The sequence below is a fragment of the Anabrus simplex genome, chromosome 1 (assembly GCF_040414725.1).
Source record: "Anabrus simplex isolate iqAnaSimp1 chromosome 1, ASM4041472v1, whole genome shotgun sequence".
NCBI classification, from domain to species: domain Eukaryota; kingdom Metazoa; phylum Arthropoda; class Insecta; order Orthoptera; family Tettigoniidae; genus Anabrus; species Anabrus simplex.
Window position 1 is genome coordinate 67,989,034 of NC_090265.1, and position 17,551 is coordinate 68,006,584.

Consider the following 17,551-nt stretch of genomic DNA (forward strand, 5'->3'; position numbering starts at 1 on the left):
CCTGTACTTTTCAACTTTATGTCTATCACCCTTTCCTTTATACACAGGGGCTGCTATAGCAACTCTCCCTTCATTTGGTATAGCTCCTTCATGCAAAAAATAAGCAAATAAGTACTTCAAATATTTGTACTATATCCCAACCCATTGTCCTTAGTATATCCCCTGAAACCTTGCCAATTCCAGCTGCTTTTCTAGTTTTCAACTATTGTATCTTACTGTAAATGTCATTGTTATCATAGGTAAATTTTAATACTTCTTTAATAATAGTCGCTTCCTCTATCTGGACATTATCCTTGTAACCAACAATCTTTACATACTGCTGGCTGAATACTTCTGCCTTTTGAAGATCCTCACATACACACTCACCTTGTTCATTAATGATTTTTAGAATGTCCTTTTTGGAACCTGTTTCTGCCTTAAAGTACCTATACATACTCTTCCATTTTTCACTAAAATTTGTACGGCCACTAATTATGCTTGCCATCATGTTATACTTAGAAGTTCCTTCAGTTTCTCCTTACTTTCACAGCCATTTCTAACTCTATTTTTTTCTAACCTGCACCTCCTTCTTAGTCTCTTTACTTCTTTGTTATAATATAGTGGATCTTTACCATTTCTCACCAACTTTAAAGGTACAAACCTATTTTCACATTCCTCAACAGTTGGTTTAAACCCATCCCAGAGTCTGTTTACATTTTTATTTACTGTTTTCCACTGATCATAGTTACTTTTTTTAAACTCCCTCATGCCTGTTTTATCAGCTATATGGTACTGCCTAATAGTCCTAATTTTAATATATTCCTTTCTATCACATATATTTTTACCTACGACAAAAACAGTTTCGTGATCACTAATACCATCTGTTACTTTGGTTTCTCTATAGAGCTCATCTGGTTTTACATGTAGTGGTACATCTGGTTTTACCGGCACCATGTCCAGAATATTCTTCCCTCTAGTTGGTTCTATCACTTTCTGAATCAGCTGCCTCTCCCATATTAACTTATTTGCCATTTGTTGGTCATGCTTCCTGTCATTTGCATTATCTTCCCAATTGACATTTGGTAAATTGAGATCACCCGTTACAATCACGTTCCTTTCCGTATCATTTCCCACATAGCTGATTATCTTATCAAATAATTCTGAACCTGCATCAGCATTACCCTATCCTGGTCTGTACACTCCAAAGACTTGAAGTTGCTTATTATCTTTAGAGATGAGCCTTACACCTAGAATTTCATGTTTGTCATCTTTATCTTTTTCGTTGCTTACAAATTCTTCTTTCACCAGAATGTATATTCCCCCTCCTACCATTCCTATCCTATCTCTACGATACACACTCCAGTTCTGTGAGAATATTTCTGCATCCATTATATCATTTCTCAGCCATGATTCAACTCCTATTACAATATGTGGAAGTATATGTCTGTTAAATTACTAAATTCTATTCCTTTCTTTACAATACTTCTACTGTTGAGCACTAATATTTTTATGTCATCCCTACTTGACTTCCAGTTCCCTGCACCCTTATCACCGATCCCTAGACCACCCCATTTCCTTGAATGTGACTCCCTATAACCCTTCTAAACAAATTGCCTAACTTAAATGTACCACTGCGGTTTAAGTGAAGGCCATCTGAGGGCAGATCCCTATCTCCTACCCACCCATTAGGTTCTAGAAATCTCACTCCCAGTTTCCCACATACCCACTCCATAGTCTCATTTAAATCCCCAATCACCTTCCAGTCAGTATCCCTCCTACACAATATTTCACTGATAACAATCTCTGCTTCCTTAAACTTCACCTGTGCTGCATTTACCAGCTTCCACTCATTCCCAGCTACTGTATGCTGGTACTTATACCTGCTTACCTTACGTTGTTGGTACCAACGTGAAACACTACCACCTTCTCTTTTCCCTCCTCCTTCTGTTCTACTTTCCTCAACATCTGCCTTAACTTAATTTCTGGGTAACACTCTGCCCTGGTTCCCTTTCCTCCACACAGTTTCCCCACATGTCTAACAACAGAATCTCCCATGACCAGAGCCTCAACCCTGCCCGCGTCATTTGATCCCCTGTGCTCTTGCTCAGCCTTTTCTGCTCTGCTGCAGAAGCTACTTCCTCCTCCTTTTTATCCCTCCCATGACCCTCTTCCACCTGTCTTTTCCTATCCTCTATTCTACATTTCCCTTTCCTACCTTTTCCCTTCCTCCTACTTTCACACTTCTCAGCAACAATTCCCTGTTCCTGATTTTCGCTCTGTTGTTCTACTTGCAGTGACTCGTACCGATTTCTCACAGACACCTGTCCTGAATAATCTTGAATAGAGCCCTGCTATTTCCTTCCCCTTAAAACATTAGACCATCTGTCTTCTACAACCCCTCCCCCTTTTTTTCCATCCCTCTTTTACATCTACTGTATCCTGTACATTGTTTGAGGGAGGCCTACTTTCCTTCCTGCCTTCTGAGAGAATCCTAATTATCTCCCTCAAACTCTCCAACTCCTCCTTCATACTCCTTAATGTCTGGCCACACCCACAGTTCTTACACTTGCACTCCTAAGCCCTTCTTTACTGCATAATGAAAAGAAAAGGAAAAATTAAATAATTCTGTGCAAAATAAAAATGAAAGAAAAGAAATATTTTCTTGGATAGTACACACAGATCACATAACAATGAGGTAATTGAAATAGGATACTACTACACTACAATTACTTAGCTGTACTAAATTTTTATCCTACAACACCCTAACAGAATGAAACCTGTCATTAATTACTGATTATCGAGAGAAATACACAAGAATTACACAATTGTAAACTGCAGTTAAGCCTACCATAACTACTACAACAGAATTCGTGTAAGAGAGTTAGTACAGATACTTCTACTATACTACACAAATATTTCACAGTAATAGAATAAGGGAAATAATACGCTTGGTACCCAGGATGGAGATGGGGAATGTTGACGATGAATGGAAAAGATTTAAGGAAGCGCTGGTTGGATGTGGAGAAGAGGTATGTGGTAGAACATTAGGAAATGTGAAAGACAAAGAGACATACTGGTAGAATGATAGGGTAAAGATTAAAGTGAAGGAAAGGAAAATGGCATGAAAAGCATGGAAACCATCTAAGACTGAGGAAAGTAGAAGAAAATATATGGAGGCAAAGAATTTGGCCTAGAAAGTAGTGGAGAAAGAAAAGAGGAAAAGCGGAGCCTTATTCACACGGAAATTGAGAGATGATATGCAGGGCAGCAAGAAATTATTGTATGGTATTGTACCCTGTTGGCGGGTATTATAAATAAATGAATAAATGAGTACAGAACCTGGTAGCGTCCTATTCCTAAGATTTATTAACTAAGCACTACAATTACAGATTTACACACACACACACACACACACACACACACACACACACACACACACACACACACACACACACACACACACACACACACACACACACACACACACGATAACCGAGCCACAAGTTACACAAGTACACTTAGACCCTTTCACAGTTCGCGCTCTCTCTCTTAGTTTCTCTTATGTTCCATCTACAATGACACACACGCACGCACGCGCACACACACACACACACACACACACACACACACACACACACACACAGAGTAATCGATTATTTACAGTACGCTCTCTCAGCCACGCTCGTTAGCACTGTCACGGTCCACAGCCTACACGTCAGTCTCGCAGGTTGGGATATATCCGCTGTTCGCTCCATCCGTCGAACCTCGTTCGCAGTCCGCACACGTCGGTACCCAGTGTTCCCTTCGCGCTGCTCCAGAACACTCCAGGTTCTCCTCCAGCAGCCAGCCTCAAGGGACACACACACACGACATCAGGGAAACGGGAACGATTCCTCGGTTCGAACAGGCAGATAATCCATCAGGCTGCGCTCTCCCAGGCCATCACTGACTGCGCTCAATCTCGCTCTCACCCACTCTTACTCACTCTAACTCTCACTGACTGACTGCAGGCAAGTAACTGCTCTTATATACCTGCGCCAGCCCTTCTGGAATAGTCCGGATGTTCAATGGATCCAGGAACCTCACGAAATAGAAGACTCCAGATTAATCTTCCAGTCATTTCCGTAGTCCTCCGCCGCGGGACCGCGGGCGGAGGCGAGAGTGGCCGGCCTAGCACTAAAGTGCTGCACGTGATTGGCACGGCTGAAGTAAGGGGGTAGGCCGAATATGGTGACGAGGTGGGTCCGTAGCAAGTTGGCATGGCGGACACTATAACCATTACAGTATCTTAAGAAACAAAGAGATCAAGTAAACACCAGATTTGTGAAGGATAAGACAGCATAATATTAACAAAGCCAGAAGAAATAAGAAATAGATGGAGAGAGTATTTTCAGAAGTTGCTGAACAGGAGAACTATTGACAGTCATTCAATGGACCACCGGGAAAAGCAATTACTTGATGAAGAAATGGATAAAGAAATTACAATGAATGAAATTGAAGTGGCAGTAAGAAAGATGAATAATGGAAAAACTGCTGGAATAGATGAAATTTCAGTGGAGATGATAAAGGCAGCTGGAGCTGTAGGCCTGCATTGGACATATAGAGTTCTCAGGACTGTCTGGGAGAATAAGGATGTCCCTGACGATTGGCAAAAAGGAATAATCATCACAATTTTCAAGAAAGGTGATAAGAAAGTATTGAAGAACTACAGGGGAATTACTCTGATATCCCATGTTGCTAAGATAATGGAGAAGATACTGGAAAGTAGGATAAGGTTGAGGGTTGAAAATCAAATACAGGAAAATCAGTTTGGTTTCAGAAATGGAAGGTCAACAATAGAGCCCATTTTCATTATGAGACCACTAATGGAAAAACAATGGAAGTATGGGAATATGGTGATGACATTCATTGACATTGAAGAGGCATATGACAGTGTCCCCAGGACTAAAGTTTGGGACAGTCTTGTGCAAAAAGGAATTGGACATGGATTAATAAAAATGATCATGTCAATGTACAAGGAATGTTGTAGTTGCGTGCAAACACAAGTTGGCAGGACAAGTTGGTTCAAAATCACTAGTGGGCTGAGTTAGGGAAGTGTTCTATCGCCAGTCCTGTTTACAGTAGTAATGGATGACATCATGAGAACAGCAAAAGCAGCATATGGAGGAAGAGAAATGAACGTGTTATTATTTGCAGATGATATTGTGATTTGGGGAGAAGAGGACATGAATGTTCAAGAACAGTTCGATGTGGTGAATAGGAAGATTGAAGAATGTGGATTGAAAATAGGTGTAGAAAAGAATAAAACTCTTGTTATGACTAGAGGGGAGAAAGAAGGAAAAGGTCAGATTAGTCTTGCAGACAAGTCCCTGGAAGTAGTGGAGACGTTCAAATATCTGGGGAGTGGATTAATGGAGAATGCTCGACTGGATGCTGAAGTTAGTAAGAGGATTCAAGCTGGAAGCTGTTTCTTTCATAGTGTAAGAAACGTGTTATGGGACAAAGATGTGCCAATGAAGGCAAAGGAAACTATCTACAAGATGTGTTACATACCCAAAACAACTCACGGAGCAGAAACTTGGACAATGACAAAGAAGAATGAGTCGAATACAGGCAGCCAAAATAAGTTCTTGAGGAGTATGATACAAAAGAGTAGAAGAGACAAAATAAGGAATGAGAAAATGCGGGAAGAAATTGGAGTGGAAAAAATGAATAGAATAGAGAAGAGCTGATTAAGATGGTTTGGGCACATAAAGTGAATGAGTGATGAAAGAATGCCGAAAATGATGATGAAAATGCAAATACAAGGTAGGAGAGGTTGCAGACAACCACGATTGAGATGGAAGGATACAATCCAATGCAGTATTAGATAAAGAAAACTTGGACTGATACACAGTGTTGGAGGAGGAGTGGTGGAAAGACCGAAGAAAGTGGAGAGGAACCATATTCACCCCTACCCGGCTACAGCTGGATAATGGGAAATGATGATGATGATGATGAATAGAATAAGCACACTAATTTCTAATAAGATACTACAATCCACTACAATAATTTTGAATTATGTTCAGATATATCCTAATTGCAATAGGTTATTACTAAGCACAGACAGAAATGGAAATTACAATTAAAGTTAGAAATTCGCAAGAACTACTCAAAGTTTACCAACAAAGCTAAATGCGTATATATGCAGATTATTATTAGTACCAAGTTATTTTATCCTACTATGCTCTAATAGAAATGAAAACTGCCGTTTGGTGCCCTGGAGGATCATAGGTTAGAATTTTCATGTGAGAAAATGTGGTTGCAGAAGGCCAGAATTGTAGATAAGCCAGGTTTGTTCCAGTGACCCTAGGAATAACTGGATAAGTTGAAGAATGTTTATTTATATTTGAAAGGAAGTTTCATATACTCATATGTTTAGTTTCGTTGTTTGTCCATGTTCCATGTTAACTTGCAGGTGGTGGTGTGATATAACAACCTCCTATGCTAAGATATTTCATTTTAATTTCATGCATGAAAAGCACAGTTGCTTTTTTAGAATGAATTTTCAGGCTAATGTGTGGTGCCTGTATGCTTAACATCATCTTATCATACCGGGTTGAATGGCATATGTTGGTCCTCGGAGGATGATGGTGTAGCATTCTGATTTTGAGTTTTAGCAGCGTCTTGAGTAATTGTTGATTCCCACTCCAGAGTGACTGTCCCTTCTACAGTTGGAACAGGTAAAGCATGCCCTCTTGAAAATTAGCTCATTGGTCCTTTTTTTTTTTTTTTTTTTCACTGCCATCTGAATTTCACTGCGCACAATTTACCATCAGGCATCTTGGTCATCAGTAGTTCTTTTCCAGCAGTCAGGTTCATTGTTTGTCTGGAACAAGTGCATGGTTTTCCAATTGGGCCATATTAGGTTGGAAGTACAAACCACAGAATGAAAATCAACTTGTAAAAGTAATTTTGTTTTCCACATGGGTTATGTAAATGTATTATTTATCTATGGACTATTTCCTCTTGTAATGCTTGCAGGAATGTCAAGGACTGATACCTCGTATTTGCAAGACTCTCTTTAGCCGTATGCAAGAAGGAAAGGAATGTGGAACAAGTTACCGAACCGAAGTTTCGTACCTGGAAATTTATAATGAACGTGTGAAAGATTTACTGCGAACAAATGCCAGTCACAGTTTGCGTGTGAGGGAGCATCCAAGGAGAGGTCCTTATGTTCAAGATTTGTCACGTCATCTTGTGATGGATTACTCGGATATTCAAGTAAGTTGTGATGTATTCGGCCACTTTCTTCTGTAAAATAGGCAGTAATTATTTATCTGTTGGATCATCATCATCATCATCATCATCATCATCATAATATCACTTATGTCTAATTTTACCTAGTGGTAATACACCTATATATTAAAAGATTCTACTTGTCCACATTTTCAAGGATGATTGTCCAGTTGTTCTTTCACCATCCCTGCCTATATTTTCTATTCAGTGTACTAACGCTCTCTTTCGCCGGGCTGAGTGGCTCAGACGGTTGAGGTTCTGGCCTTCTGACCCCACCTTGGCAGGTTCGATCCTGGCTCAGTCCGATGATACTTGAAGGTGCTCACATACATCAATCTCGTGTTGGTAGATTTACTGGCGCATAAAAGAACTTGGACTAAATTCCAGCACTTCGGTGTCTCCAAAAAAGGGTAAAAGTAGTAGCAAAATAACATTATTAGTTATTTTTCAGATAAATGAGAAATTTGTTTTTCCACTATAATGTTTTGTTAGTTGAGCAGGCCAGAGGATAAATTGTCTATGGTAGGTATTGTTTCTCTGGCAGGAGATTTTTATCTAAATCTATATACATATTACGTGTTTAAAATATGACTGCACTCTGTCATACGAGGAACTACTGCTTGTTTTCATCTGGTGCTTTGTCATCTGGTTATGTCACCAGGTTGAGTAGTGTACTCATTTGTTCATTTTTATAGTTTAGCATAGCATCCTTGATTGTGTAATATTTAGTGCAAGTCATAAATTCTTTGCTGAAATTCATCTTGTTCTGTTGGTAATGCTAGACTTACATGATAATTGTACTTGGTCCACTGACGTGCCCCTGTTCGCCCCGCTACTGTCAACCTACTGTGATAAACAAACATTAGTGCTGCCTCACCTAAGTGCAATCATATTTTTTAATAAGTAACACAAGTTCTATCCTTCCATGGAAGTACTGTAGTTCCCATTTCCCAGGAGATAGGGAGAAATCCAAATCTTGCTAGAGCATCATGCAGAATACAGTATAAGCCTTCTGTGCTATTCAGTTATCATTACATTGATTTCCACCAAGCACTTTCATGGTATGAAATGGAAAATATTTGATTTAGTTACAAAAGCAAACTACTACCATGTTGTCAACAATATGTGGACTGTTATTATGACAATAGAATAACATATGACCTATGGTTGCAAAACATGGATCATGAGAAATAAAGATGTTAGTAGAATCCACGCAGCAGAAATGAGATTTGGCCATAGCATGATCGGTAAAACACAGAGGGTCAGAGTCTGTAATGAGGGAATCCGCAAGCAGGCTCAAGTTGTAAAACTGCAGGACAAAATAACAGCGCAGTGATTGAGATGGTATGGAATACAGTATGTGATGCATGGAAGATAACAGATTACCGAAACAAATGTATCATCTAAAACTTGAAGACAAAAGACCAAGAGGGGACTCAGGTACAAGGACATGGTGAAGTTTGACATTGAACAGTGAGGACATACTTTGGAAAGCATTGAAGAAGGAGAGAAGTTCAGAAACCGGAACTGGTGGAGAAGCCTCGTTCGCTGACCCATGGCTTAAGATGGAACGACGTGGGATATGTATGTATGTATGTATGTATGTATGTATGTATGTATGTATGTACCGGTATGTATGTATGCATGTACGTATACAGGGTGAAGCGTAATTCGCGCACTCGGGCGTCGCAGCGCGACTCCTCACATGCCAGCAATAAAAAAATGTCTCTTACAAAATTTCGTCTTGCGAGTATATCCAGTAGAAAACGGACGTTAAAGAGTAGCAATCTGGCAACACTGTAATCATATGTAGGGTAACTACCGCTGTCAGCACGTCCCCATCGTGCTGTACAGTTGGTGCAGTGGGTAGAGTTTTTGGTTGGCATGCAGGAGGTCGATGGTTCGATCCTGGGTTGAGGCGCATTTTTTATTTGCTAATTTCCATCTGACATTACCTACTGTGATACAGTAAGACACCGTTTCTAAGGTCACATGTATCCTACATTTTCAACATAATAATAATAATAATAATAATAATAATAATAATAATAATAATAATAATAATAATAATAATAATACATTGAGATACGTACTAAACAGCATGCGGTTACCAGATGCAACACGCAATGTTGAAAGGCAGAATTATTGGGACCATGGTGATAACACATACAAATTGTAACCCAGTTTGGGCATTATTCGCAGAGCATGTTGCTAGGCCTACGGTAACGTAAGGCCCTAACGAAATGTAATGGACCTGAACGAGGCAAGAATAATAGTAGGTACTAATCTATGGGACCATTGGAGGAGGGTACAAAGAAAACAGGTTTCACATCTAGTAGATGAAGTGGTGCGAATAAATTCACGCCCACGACGTGGAAAGGGCGCCTTTCAAAGCTGACCAATGAAAACAATTGTTCGTCCATTTCTAGGATCGTAGTATGTAAGTGCAAATGGTTTCTAGAGGACCCAATGCAATCGCTGTTGACGATTAAGATGCCAGATACCATACCACCTGGACTACATTTACGAAATAAAAAACATACGCCTCAACTCAGGATCGACCACTCGACCTCCTGCATGCTAACCCAAAACTCTATCCATTGCACCAACTGTACAATACAAGTTATGCCTGCTGACAGAAGTAGTTACCCTACATGTGGTTACAGTGTTGCCAGATTGCTAATCTTCAACGTCGTTTTTCTACCGGATATACTCGCAAGATGAAATTTTGTAAGAGACATTTTTTTATTGCTGGCATGTGAGGAGTCGCGCTGCGACGCCCGAGTGCGCGAATTACGCTTCACCCTGTATATGTATGTATGTATGTATGTAATAACATACACTCAACTGCAGACTCACTCACTCATTCCCTCACTTTTAGTCTTCCCCTCTATCCTCAGGTGCTTTATTTCAACAGTCTAGAGTAATTTTCATCTGTAATTCAGTGTTGCAACTTGCATTGTTTTTAAAACAGTTTACATAGCTAATTTTATTTCCTATTTGTTATGTAGCCATGGTGCAGACAGGTCTATAATAATATTTGCTTTACATTCCACTAACTACTTTTATGGTTTTCGGATGCACTGAGGTGCCAGAATTTTGTCCTGCAGGAGTTCTTTTATGTGTCAGTAAATCTACCACACACGAGGCTGATGTATTTGAGCATCTTCAAATACCACCGGACTGAGCCAGGATAGAACCTGCCCAGTTGGGGTCAGAAAGCCAGCGCCTCAACCGTCTGAGGCACTCAGCCTGGCAGACAGGTCTTATGGTGACGATGGGATAGGAAAGGGTTAGGATTGGGAAGGAAACAACCATGTCCATAATTAAAGGTGCATTTGCATAGTGTGAAAATTACAAGATATTAGAATCATATTGAGAGTTTTCACTTTACAAGGGTGAAAAAATGAGTGTATCCTCCTAATTCAATACATCATATATTCCATCATTAGACGGTGTGAACAAATTCAAACATGTTTCGGCTCGTTTGAGCATCTTCAGTGAAAAATGCGGGGGTGGGGGTTGAAATAATTTACATAATACAAGTTAAAAAATGCCAAAAAAATAATGAAGGAACAAATGAAAAAACAAAAGAGAGCCTAGATGAAAACAGAATTAACACAATATACAATATTTACATCATTATGCGGAGCAAAAAACAAATCACTGTGACAAAATTCAGTGAAACGGGTATTAATACAAAATAATAATTGAAACTAAAAACTGTTTTAACCTAAGAAGAAAAGAAATGAAAACAAATAATACAGATGGAAATGAACAATAAGTGCACATAGTAAGGTTCCGGACCTCATAGTTCACAAAATATTGGTTTTGAAACAATAACACAACAGGTTGAAAACACTATCAAAAATTCAGGCAGAAAATCTATCTTTGTAGAAACCTATCACATCAAATTGGCTAGGAGGGGAGCGGGAGCAAAAAAATTTGAGAAACCAAGCCTGATATAACGTGCAGGCGAAAAGCCTGTTACAAGGAAAAACACCATTGAAATTTAAAACTATTAGAACAGCAGCATTCTCAATATCTTCTCGATCTAGCAGTCCCTTTCTTGATTATCATTTCATAATGTTGGTTGGTTGGTTTGCCTTATTATAAAAGGTCGGAAGGGCCGCGACATAAAATTGAGAAGCTGCATGCATGGTAAACTGTAAGTGACCTAGTGGAAACCGTCAATGAAGTTTCAATCTGTAATTGAAAAAAATGAGGTTGTGTGAGAAACTTGGGTTGATAAGTAAAATGTGTGTAATGGGTGTGTAGAAAGCTTAAACTTACAGTGTTTAGCAGGTGGTTGTCCTCTCAAATGGCCTGGCCTTCTCAAAGTAACGGTCTCGTTCGCGCAATTAAATCTATTGTTGGTTCAGCTGTGTTTGCGAGGATGGAAGGAGCGGAGGAGGAAGGGTTGGTGCAGGCCTGGTGTGTGGAGGGGGGAGTGGTGGTGAGTTGGAGAGATGGAGGCGGGGTTTGATTATATTATGGAAGTTCTGACAAATATATGGAATGAATGTTTCAAGTAGAATGTTCTTTTTCTTGTTGATTTCATTTAAATTGTGAGAGGGGTTCATAAACTGATCAAAATCGATGTGGATGCTCTTGAGAACGTTGAGCAAGGTGCCTTTTTGCTCATAATGTAAGATCTTAAGATCTTTATCTATTGAAGTGTATTCGTGGCTGGATGCTTTATGATGTTCACTCATAGCTGAAAAACGATTATATTTGAGAGTGTTGCGATGTTTGGCGTATCTTACGACAAAATTGCAGTCTGTTTGACCAATATAGCTGGAATTACAGGATTGGCATTCTAATTTGTAAACTCCGGAGTTCAAATATTTGTTATTAATGTTGTTATTGTTATTGTTGACGGTGTGTGGATTGAAAATTAGTTTGGAGTTGGTGTGGGAGGTTGTATATGTTATTTTGATGTTGTGTTTTTTAAAAATATTAGACATTTGGTAAATGCTACTATTATTGAAAGCGAATGTGAAAAACTTTTCTTTAGGAACGGAATCTTTTTCTAGGGTAGTCTTCGGCCTGCTCTTGCATCTATTGATGATTCTGTTGATGATTAATTTGATAGAACAAAATATATTCTTGAAATAATTTCAATAAAAATAGTGAGAACTATGACGTTGCAACTGAAAGAAACTAAGCACGATTTTGAATTCTTCTTGACCGGACATTTAACACTTATACACGAAATTTATCCTTCATTGGTTCACTTGACTGTACCTTCAACACTTTGAGTGTAATTACGATGTATTCCTTTGATATGGTGTTTACTGTAGATGTATCAAGCCTAATTTGGTGATGTATCCATTTTGTTTCATTGACGACTAAGTATCCATGTGACTGCTTCTTCTCCATCGAGAGGACTTCTTTGTAAGTCTGTCCTGTATGCCTTCATAGTAAGAGTATCCCTCTAACTGAACTGACCGACTGAGGTCTCACCTTCTACTTGACTCCATCACTGTTCACCTTCCACTTTACTTCTTCTCTCTTTAACTTCCGTTTGATTAATGACTGACACTACAATATGCAGCCACCTTATATAGGCGTTGGTTGACACACCTACACAATCTCCAGAAATAACTATGATCTACTTCCACCTCGCGACAAATGTTACACCCTATGGTGAAATCGCCCGCGGCACCCAGTAGGTATCTCCAAGAACGTGAGCTTGCCGCTAAATATGCACAATGACATAGCGATGACTTGGCAGTAACGCCAGCAGTATTGCACAATGTAGCAATGTCATATCCACATATACAGCAACTATTACTGTACATGTTTTTAGTGTTAATTTACACACACGTATATATACGTACATTTAACTACAATCACGCAAGCGACAAGCATTGCAGAATTGAACTGAACAATAATAATACAATAATAGTAATCTTACAGATAAAATAATAATACGGTAATAATAATAATAATAATAATAATAATAATAATAATAATTGTACCGGGGGGTACACCTCCATGCCGCTAATTCAAACTTTGCGCCAGTTGAAACTCCTCTACTGGAGGAAGTCTGAACTTTATCTAATGTGTTAATTTTCTAGTTTCTCAGAAGATGTCACTACTTGTAAATTTTGAAGTTTCTGAACTGGGTCGTTTTCGATGTATTTTTGTTTTGCCTGTAGTAAGAAGTGTGGACATTCTCTTCCAGATGGCACTACTGAAGAAATACAATTATGCACCCTAGTGCGAAGTGAAAGAACTACGTTTTTGAAGTAATTTTGTGTTCATAAGTTTGTTCTTTGTTAAATTTCTTTCAGTTATTGTTTATGTTAGCAATATTAACCCCTTCTTTCCGCCAGGTTTGAATTTAGCCAATCCCGAATTTCTTTAATTAATTTATGACCAATCAGGTGTATCTTCTTCAACTTGGATATGTTGCTTAACCCTAGCCAATAAAATTCTTGTGGGAGGGTGTTCTCATTCCTGAAACGCCTCGAACTTTCCGCGAAGGTTTATAAACTGCTGATTTTCGGGTCTACGTGCCACTTCAGTAACATCTTTCAATGTGTAAAGTACGTAGTAGGGGGCGGGAAGCGCCTCTTTCTTTGGGCAGCGGTTCATCCACAAGGTAATGGCCGTTTAATAACTTCTTTTCCTGCTAGCTCAGCAGTTTAACTCTCGGGGCAGGTCCGAAGCCTTTTACCATGTAACTTCCCCTTAAAATGTAAAGACAATCGGTATCAATTCTATCTGTTTAAACTATAAATTGGGATAGAGAGTGCTTAACCCTCTCGAGCTCCCACTCATATTGCTTTGAGGTGAACTTATTTTCTCAACCGTTTCTTCCATTCTAGCGTAATGTAAATTGTCTTCTCATATAAGTCACCTCTTTAGTATGGGATTAGCCCTTGCATTAACGGCCTAGTGCCAAGTAGGTTTAAAAAAAAATGTATTAGGAGTGCAGCTTCGCCTCCTCTCAAGTTGGTATTTTAGAGGCCAGGTAATTAACCTGTTTCTTTACTTAATAGGCCTCAGTAGGTTGGGTATTTTACCCCTGTTTTCATGTCCTGGGAGGACAACTTGAAAGTGGAGTTTGGTGTGGCCTTTGATAGGCTGGAACTTAAGAGCAGGTTGCTCTTTCTAAAATTTTATTTTCTGCGCGCCTCGAGGAGGCTTTACTGCGTAATTGGGAGCAAGTGCTCCTGGGCATGATTGGGGTCTTCTGCCCCTTAGTTGAATTCTGTATATCGTAAGGTTGGGCTTATAGCTCAAGAATTAGGTGTCTGGCTCTCGGAGCCCAAATCCTGTAATCATTGTAATTGTACATTTTCGAATTGTGTTTCGGCTACTGAGTACCTGTTCTATTTGTTATTTCTTAATCTTTAAAAGAAAATATAACCTTGTTATATTTTATCTTAACTTTAATTTCGTATTTTGGGACCTGTTCACCCCCGCACCTTCTTTCACCTCTGCTGTTCCACAGAGACCTCGGAACAAGTGGTAGCAGAGCGTGGTTGAATGGGTCTCAATTTAGCCCCTTTTGACGGCTAAACATTGCTTTGATTAGAACTCTAACAATTTTCTCAGTTGCTGGAATTTTTTATTTTTCCTTTTTCAAAATTGTTCTGTCATCATGTCCGGCCCTCGCGAGGTTCTTCATCCTTTCTATTTGCTTAAAGAGGAATTAATTTACGAACTATCTCTCAGAAATGTTCAATCTGGAGGCACGGTTGCAGTCGACTACAATAAACTAAAAGATTCCCTTGATTTGCCTAATACCATCCCGACTTTGGGAGAGAAAGAGATGGACGATGCTCTCTCCACGATCAATAACAATACTACTGAGCTAGCATCTGTAGTTAGTTTTTTTGAAGTAAGTGATCCATCTCCTAATCAACTCAAAAGAGTACAGGCTAGGTTGTACCACTTTTATAATAGGGTATGTGATCTATTGTCTCTGAAGTTAAATGACGTTCAGGGTAAGGAAGCTAGCGTCCTTGCCGAAAACTTGTCCCAAATGTCTAGTAAAGTTAGTCAGTTGTTATCTGGATCTGCCATCCCTAAAGTCGACCAACCTATGGTAGTAAATACTGTTAGTGGGGAGGACTCCTCGAAAGAGGAAGGAAGTAGTACTGAGGCGACTATCCAACGTACATCTGCCCCGTTAGAAACTATGTCAGATCGTCACAAGTCCATCCCTCCCTTTGTGTTAAATAATGCTCCTTCCGAATCTGTTTCTCCGCCACTTAGGCCCCTTCCTACTACGTCTCCGGGTTTCAGCAGTTTACCCCATCCATTAGCAATGTTGCTCAGAGGTATTTCTAAGTTTTCTGTTAACACTACCAGTGAAGTTATTTCATTCTTAAGGTTTTTAGTTGAATTTCAGGATCATGCCCTTGTTTTTTCTCTTTCTCCATGTCAGATTTTGCAAATCATCTATCCCTATGCAATTGGTATTCTCTCAGACAAAATAGTAAGAGCCATTGCCGAGCAATCATTTATTGAAGACTTCCACGCCCACTTGCTAGCTAACTTCATTCCGGCTAGGGCAAGGTCATTGCAAGTAATGAAAATCATTTTATTTTCCGTATTGAAAGATTCTCAATAATAATAATATAAAAGAATTTATTGGACTCCAACCTATTCAATACATTACTGGATGTTAACATTTTTAGTTAAACATCGTTAAAATGGAGACATGTTTCGCCCTCCATGTGGGGCATCATCAGTCATATCAAAGCACCTCAAAATTAAACCAGACGTCTGGTTGGAAATTATGAGCAATATTTGTAAGAAAGAATACATTAAAAACACGTACAAAGTCCTATCCAAAACGAAATAACAACAGACTAGTTAGGTACACATAGTAAAATACGCTAGTGGTTTCTTAATATTAAAATGAGGTTACATATGCACAGTATAAAAATGGAAGTAATCAAAGTCCGTATGATATTGAGTTCGATGATAGTTCTGCGTAGTATATACAAATGTTGGCAAAATAAAACACAATTTATAATTACTGTACACTTATTTCTAATTGTTAAAAATGATGAGGTAAAACATTCCAATTCGACTATTTGTAATTTGGCTCCAACCAAAATAATTCGCCCTAGGATTCATGAGGTAGTCAAACTCCGTTGGTCACTCTCTATTTGAATGGAGTGCACAGTGCAAGTGAACAGCTTTTGTTGATTATAAACTGAGGCTGTGCTAAGACAGAGTTAAAACAACACCAGCTTCAAATGAAGATAGTTAAAAACATCATTAGGTTCTTCCTAGTTGAATAAAAATTTGCGTATATTTTGTTGTTGAAGTGTGGGAAAGTCAGTTGTTGGTTGAATGGGCAACGGTCGAAAATGTTGTGCAGTGCAATCGGTGTTTGAGCTGTCCTACATGTGAGGGAAATCTGAAAATGGAGGATTTGTCTTAATTAGTTAAGTGAAATGACGGAAAAAGAAAAGAAACGGGAAATCATTGAGAAATGAAAAATGTGAAAGTTAAAAATTTACCTTGAAAGCTGTTGAGCTGTTGCCTAATTGTTAGGAGGTTTGTGGAGCACTGGCTGTCGCTAATGTCCTGCTCCTCGTGTTGTACGTGTGACGTCTTAGAGGAGGGGAGTGGATTTGAGAAGGCGGCGCTGTGGGTATGTGATTGGCGCTTGGGGAGGAGTTGTGTGTATTGGAGGGAGAATAGGGGCGTGATGAGTTGAGCGGCTTAGTGGGGGTGCTTGGAGAGCTTGTTTTGAGGATGTTAACAAGTCTTTTGTCTTTCAGATTTAAACTATTGAGCGAAAATATTAATATTAATTTTCGCTCAATAGTTTGATTATTATTAGTCTAAATTAGTCTAAATCTTCAACAACAAAATATACGCAAATTTTTATTCAACTAGGAAGAACCTAATGATGTTTTTAACTATCTTCATTTGAAGCTGGTGTTGTTTTAACTCTGTCTTAGCACAGCCTCAGTTTATAATCAACAAAAGCTGTTCACTTGCACTGTGCACTCCATTCAAATAGAGAGTGACCAACGGAGTTTGACTACCTCATGAATCCTAGGGCGAATTATTTTGGTTGGAGCCAAATTACAAATAGTCAAATTGGAATGTTTTACCTCATCATTTTTAACAATTAGAAATAAGTGTACAGTAATTATAAATTGTGTTTTATTTTGCCAACATTTGTATATACTACGCAGAACTATCATCGAACTCAATATCATACGGACTTTGATTACTTCCATTTTTATACTGTGCATATGTAACCTCATTTTAATATTAAGAAACCACTAGCGTATTTTACTATGTGTACCTA

General features: G+C 38.9%; 1 protein-coding gene across 1 annotated transcript in view; it reads left to right on the top strand.

Moving 5' to 3' along the window:
- Nucleotides 1–17,551, top strand: part of Klp98A (kinesin-like protein 98A) — a 471,801-nt gene that overhangs the window by 251,112 nt on the left and 203,138 nt on the right. Inside the window, exon 5 of the mRNA XM_067156284.2 lies at nucleotides 7,003–7,242. Coding sequence (XP_067012385.2) covers nucleotides 7,003–7,242 — 240 coding nt within the window. The remainder of the gene's footprint in view (nucleotides 1–7,002; nucleotides 7,243–17,551) is intronic.